Source organism: Gekko japonicus, unplaced genomic scaffold (assembly GCF_001447785.1).
Source record: "Gekko japonicus isolate JY-2015 unplaced genomic scaffold, Gekko_japonicus_V1.1 scaffold1268, whole genome shotgun sequence".
NCBI lineage: Eukaryota > Metazoa > Chordata > Lepidosauria > Squamata > Gekkonidae > Gekko > Gekko japonicus.
In genome coordinates this window covers 518,052-529,236 of record NW_015174311.1, presented here as the reverse complement: position 1 = coordinate 529,236, position 11,185 = coordinate 518,052, and the positions used below count along the sequence as shown (strand labels likewise).

At 41.9% G+C, this 11,185-nt stretch overlaps 1 protein-coding gene across 1 annotated transcript in view; it reads left to right on the top strand.

The window, feature by feature from the left end:
• The first annotated feature begins 327 nt into the window (after positions 1 to 327).
• Positions 328 to 11,185, top strand: part of RUNDC3B (RUN domain containing 3B) — a 52,297-nt gene continuing 41,439 nt past the window's right edge. The window contains exons 1-4 of the mRNA XM_015424142.1: positions 328 to 431; positions 6,777 to 6,892; positions 8,423 to 8,556; positions 10,683 to 10,768. Coding sequence (XP_015279628.1) covers positions 328 to 431; positions 6,777 to 6,892; positions 8,423 to 8,556; positions 10,683 to 10,768 — 440 coding nt within the window. The remainder of the gene's footprint in view (positions 432 to 6,776; positions 6,893 to 8,422; positions 8,557 to 10,682; positions 10,769 to 11,185) is intronic.

The window sequence follows — 11,185 nt, the reverse complement described above, 5'->3', positions numbered from 1 at the left end:
CTGCCTTGCGATTGGTTGGCGAAGCCGGTGCTCTGCAGTCCCGGCGATTGCCGCTGCTGAAACGATTTTTAGGTGCAGCCGCCGTTTCAGCTGCTGGAGAAAGCTCGGGCTTGAGGGGGAGAGACGCGCACGGAGCCGCCCCCGCGGAAGTGAGCGCGGCCCACCCCCTTCAGGACCACCAGGCGGCCGGCGACGTTTCCGCCGCTGGAAGCAGGGGGTTGGGGAAGAGTTATTATCCGAGGGAGAGGGAGGCATCCGTCCTCCCGGCTGGAACAAAGGCGCCACCGCCGGAACCCCGCGGGTACTTGCCCTGCGCTCCGCGGGCAGATGGCGTCTTTCGGCCTCGGGGGGCTGAACGCCGCCTCCCGGAGGAAAAGCGTCCAGTCCCGCAACGCGGCCGTCGAGAGGCGGAATCTCATCACCGTCTGCAGGTGAGCGCGCTCCGGCCCGGGCAGGCAGGGCGGTGTGTGTGTGTGTGTGTGGCGTCTCTTTCAATCCGGGGCAGCTGCCTCCCCCCCGCCCCTCGGCCCCTCGCGCGCCGGCAGCCGCGCGCATGGGAAGGGGACCGCCAGGTGTGCCTCCAGCCCCCAGAGCCCGCGCGAGCAAGGTCCGCCGTGCCGTCGCCCGGGCTGCAAAGGCGGCAGGCTGGTGGGTGGAAAAGCCGCGACAGGGGACGACTAGTTCCTGTCAGTCGACCTGCAGTGCGTGCCCAGAATAGGAAAGCCGTCCTTTCCCCTCCATCTCTCATCCCGTCGGCGTGCTTCCTTTATTGCTGTTTCCTTAGCGCCGCTAATAAACGAATGGCTATTGCTCGTTAGATAGAATCAGGGAGGAAATAGCATGCGCGGTTAGATGTAAAAAAAAGAAAAAAAGTAAGGTCTCGTGACAGTTTCCCATGTTAGGTTCATAGATTGTGGGGGGTCTGATGTATGTGGATTGGTCCTGTTCTCTTCTGTCTCAGTTTCCCCGCCCCCTTGCATTTAGCCTCCAAGAAGCCTAATGGAAACCTGCTTATCCGCACAGACTTTACAATTGTTCCCATCATTATTTATGTATGGTATGGCAGAGTTACGCACAGGAAGTATATAATAATATAAAGTATGTAACCAAGTTGATACTATGGGTATGCAGACTGACTGGGCAATTCTCCTAAATGCAAATATCAAGGGGACCGCCAGGTGTGCCTCCAGCCCCCAGAGCCCGCGCGAGCAAGGTCCGCCGTGCCGTCGCCCGGGCTGCAAAGGCGGCAGGCTGGTGGGTGGAAAAGCCGCGATAGGGGACGACTAGTTCCTGTCAGTCGACCTGCAGTGCGTGCCCAGAATAGGAAAGCCGTCCTTTCCCCTCCATCTCTCATCCCGTCGGCGTGCTTCCTTTATTGCTGTTTCCTTAGCGCCGCTAATAAACGAATGGCTATTGCTCGTTAGATAGAATCAGGGAGGAAATAGCATGCGCGGTTAGATGTAAAAAAAAGAAAAAAAGTAAGGTCTCGTGACAGTTTCCCATGTTAGGTTCATAGATTGTGGGGGGTCTGATGTATGTGGATTGGTCCTGTTCTCTTCTGTCTCAGTTTCCCCGCCCCCTTGCATTTAGCCTCCAAGAAGCCTAATGGAAACCTGCTTATCCGCACAGACTTTACAATTGTTCCCATCATTATTTATGTATGGTATGGCAGAGTTATGCACAGGAAGTATATAATAACATAAAATATGTAACCGAGTTGATACTATGGGTATGCAGACTGATTGGGCAATTCTCCTAAATACAAATATCTAGATTTTCAATCCGCTCAGTTGCAGCTGGGGAGAGTTCAAAGAGCTCCATCACATCTCCCTGGAAAGCATATGACGATCACATTCCTGTGACAGATGGAACATTGTTTGATGGGCTGCACCACTGGCGTGATCTGGTCCATGGGGTCGTGAAGAGTCTGACTCGACTGTGCGACTGAACAACAACACCAACCACAATTGCATTTGGGTCCTGGTATTTTGCCCCATTTAAACAACAGGTCTGCACAGCTGCCAAAGCCTGTTCATATTCTATTAGCTGTCTTCCGTACTTTACACTGTGCTATGCTTCAGCAGTGTTCCCATTGCTGTCTAAATAATGGGTTTTCACCACCCAGCAATCCCCAGTTTTAATTGAGAGAGCCTGTTGTTTTCTCCTGCTGTGGTTAATAGATGCTTTGTAAAGGGGGAATTTCTGTCTGGAAAGCCCCAGTGCCCTGATCCAAAGCATTTCTTATTTTTCTCTTGGCCTATAGTTGTTCTTAATTCAGAGGACCTGCCAAGTTCTGGAAGGAAAAAAGGCCTGCCCAGTAGTCTCTGGTAATGGTCTCAATGATAGTCTGGACTAGAGTGAGAATGGTGGGAAATGGGCATGGTAAGTGAAGGTGGATATTTAAGTTAGAGCCAAAATTAGAACTCTCTAGCCTTTCTGAGCCCATTAAATCTGAGGGTCTGTTATCCTGTTTATCACCAGTTAGCTAATGTCATAACCTGTATTGAGTGCCTTAGCCTCATTATTGAGTAACCATTTAGGTGGCACAGGAGAGGCTGTGCTATTAAGGTAATAGCCATCAGTTCCAGGTAGGCCTGGATCATAGAATCATAGAATGTTAGAGTTGGAAGGGACCCTGCACTCACAGGTCTTGTTTTAAGAATTTGTCAGCATTTTTGTATGTAATCTGCTACCCGTAATACCAGTCTGGACAATGTAAACACACTGATCTGTGAAGCATGAAAAACTTGGTCAGTTTATTCTGATTTTAGTACATAATGCAATTTTAGGGTGAAATTATATAGCTTCTACTAGTTAATGCCCCATCTTCTGAAAAACAAAAACATAGATACGGAAACAATTGCAAATACTTTAACTAAGAAGCATATCATATGTTTTAAAACAAGCTGCAACATAAATAAATATGTGACAGCGCCACCCATGCAGGCATCTTTTGATGTGAAGTGGCCCTGAGATAACTGTGGCTGAATGTTAGTCTTTAAGCTTAGTATTCAAATGAGGCATGTTTCACTGAAATTTCTTAATGGTGACATGTTGGGGAAATTGTGGAAGAGTGTGGGGATGAGCAAAGGCAGCACAATATGAAGAGAGCAATGCTCCTAATGGCCTTCCTAAGTTCACTTAGGACCCACTGCAGGTTTACCTCTGGGTTTGCAAAACACATGGGTACTAATCCGTGGTGTTTTGTGGTATAACTAGTAGGTTTGTCATAAGTACATGCATTGGGAAACAAGGATTGATATACTTTGCGTTGCTTTTTATACTTAATGTTGTCTTAACAGTTCGATTATATGTTGTCCTTAAATGGATTTTTGATGCTGAATTGTACAAATGTTAGGCAAGTAATATCATTATAACTAGTTCCTAGCAGCTTATGGTTACAATAAGTCTTGTAACTTTCCCCTAGCAAAGTTAATAGGACCTTGGAGCATTTCATTTTGATTTGGAAAATGTCTTTAAGGGAAAACCCATTTCCAGAGCCAACCACTGTTCAGATCTAACTGGCAGCCCCCAGCAACTGCTTCGAAGTAAACAATGAAAATGCCAAGAGATTGGATCATGGGTCTTCTGGTTTGGCCCTAAAATGCAAAATACAAATGGTACTATTGTTATAACATCTTCAATTGCCTACATTTTATTTAAAATCTCCTTTAATTCATCTCTGCATGTTAGAAACAGGACTGGTAATGCTTTAGGATCATTCCTTATACAGTAACATTTTGATTGGATTGTCTTTCATTCAGTTCTTTATTTTAGGAACAGGGCATATAGCAGTTCAGGAACATGCATTATTTCCCATCAAGAGACCCAGACTTTTTTGTGTTTTGTGTGTATATCAGAATAATGGTAGTTAAAAGATGTCAGAACCCACAGCCAACAACAAAGTACACGCATTCAGGAATGGTAATACTTTTATTACAGAGCTATAGATGCAGTAACATAAGCACTGTTAGGAATGGCGGCGGCCCCATGGGCATAATAGGATATAGGGTATTCGTATGCACCCCCCCAGAGCACTGGCCAATTAGGCACCCTCCCACGCGCAGGATAAAGCTTGGAGACCATTAGGTAGCTAAAGCTGAGAACCAACACTCTCCCACGGCACCTAGGAAAAACCCAGACAATACAACTCCCTCCTGCACATCTGTATAGATAAGCATTTTGTCGCAAAGCATAAAAAGCATAAAAAGGAATGCAGTAGCAATTAATCAGACACAGACTGAGCTCCCCAACCCCCATGGCAGCATAGCTGACAAAAGAATGTTCTGGGTAACTGGAAGGACCATGCTGTAAGTAATGTTAACTCCACAGAACAATCACATGCCTCACAGAATTAAACTGTCATTTTCCATGTTACTCAGTATCTGCCTTGTCTTTGCAACTTTGTGTCCTGTTAACTAGTTTGTGTAAAAATGCCTCATGCTTTTAAAGTTGACAACTAAACTGCTGTAAGAAGATGAGATGCATAGGTGCTCTCTCAAAAAAACCCCTAAATTTAAAAAAATCGAAAAATCAGTGACCTAGTTCCCAAATTCTTTTACCTGCCCCTGATGGATGAGATCTTATACATCACTTACTTAAGACCTTGCATGGCGATTTGTGGCAAGTAAAAATGGCCTCCAGGCAACCAAGCAAATCAGCACTACAGCTGTTGCACATGAGAGCTCTCTTGTGCCAGAAATGTATACATACACAGTCCATTATATTGCCTGGTTAGAGGGGAACAGTGTAATGCTGTGGCTGCTATATCTGCTGTCTGTCTCTGAGTGGGGGAGAGAAAAGAGAAAAGGACTTGTCTGGCAGTGGCAACAGTATAATGATATGTTCCCAATATTGGGTAAATGTAGAAGTTCATTATTTGTAGGCATAATAGTTGTCATAAGCCAAAGATTGTATCCAGTGGCTTTGAATAGCTGGCTTGATAAAATGATATTATTCATATGTAGGGAGTAAACTCCTAGGATATTTGAGAAGAGCTTGTGATGTAGCTGGTGACATTTTTTAACAGTGAACACAGTCTACTGAAGAAGATAATTCAACATGTTCAGCATTTTGTTATTGCTTCTTTATCAATGGATTGAAAATAGTAAATATTATGTAACATTGATTTGTTTTTTAAAAAGATAAGTTCTGCAAAAGCATAATGATGTTCTGTGAAAGCATAATAATTGGCTTAATATCTGCTTTGGATAAACTGGTAGGAAAAAGTCTCACAGAATGAGAATCAGTACAGCTCCTAAAAAAGGAAGTTGTACTTCAACAGCCTTTTGGGAGTTCTTTCTGAGTGTTAAGCATGTTGATAAGGGTTGACTGATAAAGATTATATACTTGGATTTTCAAAAAACTTTCAATAAAGTGCCTTGCTAAAAGCTCCTGAATAAACTAGAAATAAGATTGTGGGTCCTCCTGTGGATTCGTAGGAGGTAGAGGGAATGAGTAAATAGAAAGTTCTGACAATGAAGGGAAGTAGGAGTAATTTTTTTTGGGTGGGGAGAAATCTATATTAGGACTACTTCTGTTTAATAAGTCATGTGGAATAAGGATGAGCAGCTGAGGAACCAAATTTGCAAATAACACCAAATGAGGATGGTAAACCTAAAGCAAATTTTGATGACCTCCAGGAGGGTCTCTCCAAATTTGGTGAGTGGCATTAACATGGTAAATAAGGTTCAGTGTAAGTAAGCATAAAGTGATGGGCATTGGGGCAAAAAAGCCTAACTTTACATTTGCATGGGAAGAGGCAGTGGACTGTCCAGGACAGATAGTGGATAGTTCAATAAAAACATCTTGGTATGCAGTAACAGTGAGAAAAGGCAAATTTTATGCTAGGAATAACTAGTAATTGGACTGAAAATAAAATGGCCAGCATTATAGTGCCATTGTGATTTATGAAGTGGCCATATTTGGAATACAGTGTGCAGTTAGTCAACTCATTTGCAAAAAAATATGCTTTAAAGCTGGAAAAGGAGAAAAAAAAAGGCAACCAAAATGATGATGAAAGGCTTAAAGAGTTTGAAGCTTTCCAGTTTAGGGAAAAGATTATTTGGGGGACATGATGGAAATTAATAAAACTGGGAATTGATAGGCAATAGATTCGGGACAGACAAAAATGCTTTACATAATGTATAGTTTGTGGAACCATGATGACTGAATTTTATGTCACAGATATAACCAAAAATATGGGGAAGCAGTTGCTGGTCTTGACTCAAAGAATCATGGTGGATGCTTTTGCAGGCAGGCTTGGTCTCTCAGGTAAACATGCCAAATAGGGACATGGCCCTCAGTTTGCAAGACCTGAGCAACACTGTTAACTTTTTGGAGGTTATTAATATATATGGTTGCCATAAGCTGGAAACGACTTGACGGCACTTAACAGACACAAAAACTCAACAGCCTTGGAGACAGATAAAGAACAAAGGAGTGACAGACTACTATGGTTTCTAGTCTACTAGTAGTTTGATATCAATAGATATACTATGTTTATGAGTCCAGGTCTGAGGAGCTTTTGTAAACAGCAAGAATGTCGAGTAAACACAGAAGTGAAAGGTAACAGTTCAAATATGGGGTGTATTAGTTGGGGTGCAGCAGATAATCATATGTATGAGAAAATTGTAATCACTATTTTTAATATTATTGGTTATGATTAAAGCTCTAAAATTTAGCAGAGAATTTTACTTTAATGCCAAGGCATGCCTTTTCTTACAATATTATGTGGTATCGAATCAGCAAATCTAAATATGTTTTTTCTATCCTAGGTTTTCTGTCAAGACACTGATTGATCGTTCATGTTTTGAAACTATTGATGATTCTTCCCCAGAATTTAATAATTTTGCAGCTATTTTGGAACAAATTCTAAGTCATCGCCTCAAAGGTATATAATCTGTACTTTTGTATGTTTTGGGACAGTGTCTTTTTCTAATTGTGTATCAGCAGTTCCAGTGTAAATGAGGGTTAATGTGTTTTAGTTGTAATGAGTTTTCATAAAGATCTATGAAGAACTTGGAGAACTCAAACTGAAATTCATAGTACTGTCCTCGAATTATGGATTGCAGGCTTCCTTTAAGGAATACATTAGGGTTATGCATTTGAGAAATTATCGATTTAGTTCTGAATCATAATTTCAAAAGTGGCATGATTTATTGTTTTCATTACTTTTCAGAAGTATTTTTATCATACTGAAAAGTCATTTCAGGGAAAATTTCCTTTTTCATTCACCTCAGATGTCTGCCTGTTATTTCCTGTGTGGGAAAATTGCAAGCTTTCTGGAGCAGCTTTTTTTCACCAAATTGCACAAAACTTTCTGTGAACCTGGTCCTCCATCTCTACTAACCGCCCCCCCCCAAGTTTCAATAAAGTGAACAACAGGGTCTGGATTTAGACCCCTGAAGAAGATAATGGGAAAAGCTGACTTTTATTGGGTTGATCATATCTGACTGCGCAATGCTAGAAGCCCTGGTAGCTAAACTTGGAAAAGCCAGTATAACCAAACAACCTCTTCTTGTACAGTGAGAGGTGTCGCTCCTGCTGCTGAGAAGTCAGCGGCTGGTTGAATATCTGCTTCTGAATAGACTTCTCTATCATCTACATTGCTGGGGTCCATCTTAGTTTTGGATCACTTGCCAGCCCAGGTGAATTGGTTTCACATTTCCCCTTTACTTTTATTTGATTGCCCTTTGCGCTGACTTCTCCCTCTATGTTTTAGTTTGTTGGAATGTAGGCTGTATTTCTGTGGCTTGTCCACGTGGGCAACTAACCCTCAAAGTCTTGGTTGCTTTAACTCTTTCATTAGCTCCTTCATGCCATCCACACAGGCAGGCCTTAACTCTTTCATTAGCTCCTTCATGCCATCAACACAGGTAGAGGCAACAAAGCGTGGTTGTCATCACCATCAATAAATTGTTACAGGTACAAGCAACAGAATGATGCTGAGTAGCTCAACTGGAGAAGAGGGACAAACTCTCAATGCCAAGAAATGGAAATAGCTGGCTGACATTGAGTGCTCTGTCATGGGAGTATGTTCTTTTCTTCTTGCTAGAGCACAAACAACTTCGTATCTCTAAGAAGGATAAGGCAGTGAGCTTGCCTGTGCTGCAGTTGCTATATGGAGCATCTACCCTTCTTGCCATCAGCATTTGTGCTGTCCTGAGAAACACCTGCAAGGGGTAGCCTTGTGAATTTACACCCATTGCAGAATGATGTGTCTTTCAGAGAGAGTGCATCAGAGTGCATTAGACTGTGCGGTTCCTTGACTTACAAATTGTAATTAGCATTAACCTGTGCCACGTATCTTAAAAGTTTGCTAGCATAACCCCCTCCCAACAATAGGCACGTGTTCTTTGATGACATAAAATATCATCAGTTTTAATGATTTCTCTCTCTTTATTTCTGATAACTGATTTAGGTCAGATCTCCTGGTTTGGCTATGAAAGCCCTCGTAGTTTTTGGGATTATATTAAGGTTGCTTGCCGTAAAGTTTCACACAACTGCATCTGCAGCATTGAGAATATGGAAAATGTCAGTTCTTCAAGAGCTAAGGTCAGAAAGCACCACTGATCTTTAAACTTTCGAGTCCAAAGTATGTACAGATGATGCCTCGCTTGCTGTTGAAATAAAATGGATATGACCGTGTTGCACAATGTATGCAATGGCTATCTGTAGTTGTTGTTTTAGAGAAATACTGTCAGTAGGCCTTATAGTGTAACATTTCTGGTGAACTTGATACCTCATACACTGGTTGGTTGGTCATAATAAAAGATACTATGTGGATTGTGTTTTAGAATATAATTGCCTGTTTAATTTTTTATTCCACTTGCAGTAGTGAACTGTAGAAGTAGAACTTATATATTAAGTTGCTATTTTAACAAAGTCCTGTAGATTTGATGCTGTTACTAAAATGCTGTACTGTTAGACAGTTTGTCTCAGTGCTAGAGAATGAGGAACGCAATATAAGGTGAAAACCTCTGAGGTAGCTTCTGATAGTGCTGACATATTTAATATGTTCAGTTATACTAAAAGCAGTTTGACGTTGCTTGAAAATTTGCATGTGGCATTCTGACAGAAGTTGCGCTAGCACATACAAGTTAAAGTATTTCTTAGATAAACTAGCAATGGAAGAATGTATTCGAAAACTGTCGGAAATGCTGCAAAACATCAGTGTTTGAACCCAGAAATGTAGCAGAAACCACTTTTAAAATCTATTAAATGGCTAGGGTATTGTAAGAATTGGGCACTACTGCATATTTATGTATCCTATTTCCAGATTTGTCAGGAACTGTTAAACAAGCATATTAAATACTTCCGGGTTAAGTCAGATCACTAAAGAGTTCCTCAAAGTTCAGAGGAAACTGTCAAAGCGATGACTCTAGTGCAGAGGGGAAGCTGCCAAAATAGGACTTCCATATGTTAGAATGTCATGTGTGACTTCTCAAGATTAATGAATGACTTTCCTAGCAACTACCACTAGTGTTAGAGTAGTAGCACAAGAATGGGTAGGCAAGGAAACCTTAAACTCTGAGATGGCAGATGAGTAATTTGAGCTCTGAGATGGAAGCTTGGTTCAGGTCAGGCTTAACTCATTAAATAGTGGAACACAAATTTCAGGAATCCAAGTGGCCTCTGTCCACTGTTGTATAAGAAATGTGATGAAGAAGAAATGGACTGAAGAGAAGGTAACATACTTCCCAGGCAGCTTCTGAGTTTGTGTCTCCTTGCTTATCCATGTACTTCTCAACAAGTGCTGAAAAAGTAATGAGTAGCATCCATCCAAACAAAAAGATTCATGGCCTTCACTGCACCATAAGAGAGAGAAGCCAACATTGGATCAGGCCAGTGGCCCATCTAGTCCAACACTCTGTCACACAGTGGCCAAAAATACCAGGTGCCATCAGGAGGTCCAGCAGTGGGGCCAGGACACTAGAAGCCCTCCCACTGTTGCACCCCCCAAGCACCAAGAATACAGTGCATCACTTGCCCCAGACCGAGAGTTCCTATCTATACCTTGTGGCTAATAGCCACTGATGGACCTCTGCTCCATATGTATATCCAGTTCCCTCTTGAAGCCGTCCATGCTTATAGGTGCCACCACCTCCTGTGGCAGTGAATTCCATGTGTTAATCACTCTTTGGGTGAAGAAGTACTTCTTGTATTGTGAGAAAGGGAGAAAAGTACTTCTTTCTCAACCTGCTCTATCCCATGCATAATCTTATAAACCTCGATCATGTCACCCCTTAGCCATCATTTCTCCAAGCTAATAAGAACATAAAGAGAAGCCAACGTTAAACCATAGTGATATGAGTGCATGTGACTAATATGTGAGGACTCTTTTTGCATAATATACATATGTGATGTATAGATATGTGTGCAGTGAGGTAAATTATATTGTGGTGTGTGATTAGGGAAAGGGATATCTAGGCATATGCATACATGAAATGTAGATTGTAATGTGGATATGTGAGTGAATGGAATGCTTGTGTATTGGAGTGAGGGGGGGGAGTACTGATTAAGACTGAATGTTCTGCAGCTGTCCGGCTTGGCCCACATTCCCCTTTCTGTAGTCATTGTATGCCACCACCTACTTACCAACTTGGAAATTCTGAATTCTGTAATAGGACTGAAAAGTGTTCAGTCTTAAAAAATTTAATTGATGATATCTTTTTTTTCAGGGAAGAGCTTGGATTAGAGTAGCATTAATGGAAAAACACTTGTCTGAATATATTTCCACAGCTTTGAGAGACTTCAAAACAACCAGGTGTTTATGTCTTTTGTTTAATAAAGTATTAAAGTGGACTTCAAAACTCTTCGGTATAATTCTCTTGCTGATTATTCAAATATTGGGCTTGAGTCATCAAAAAATTCTTTTTTCTTTTTATAAAGTGAACATATTTTATGCATTATATGTGATGGCAAACAGTCTAGCAAATGCAGGTTAATACAACTTTTGTTAGAGTAACACTTTGCCCTGGATTAGTTGACATGTTTAAATAGTATTGCTTTGTATACTGAATATCTCAACAAAACTTTATCGCAGTTACAGCATGGCATACTAGGGAGGCATACCCAAGCATAGACTATACAAGAAAGGGGAGCCACGATACTCATGGGGGGGGAGGGCTCCACGCAGAGCAGGAGGAGGAGGAAGCAGCAGCAGCAGGTAAGCTTCCCCCCT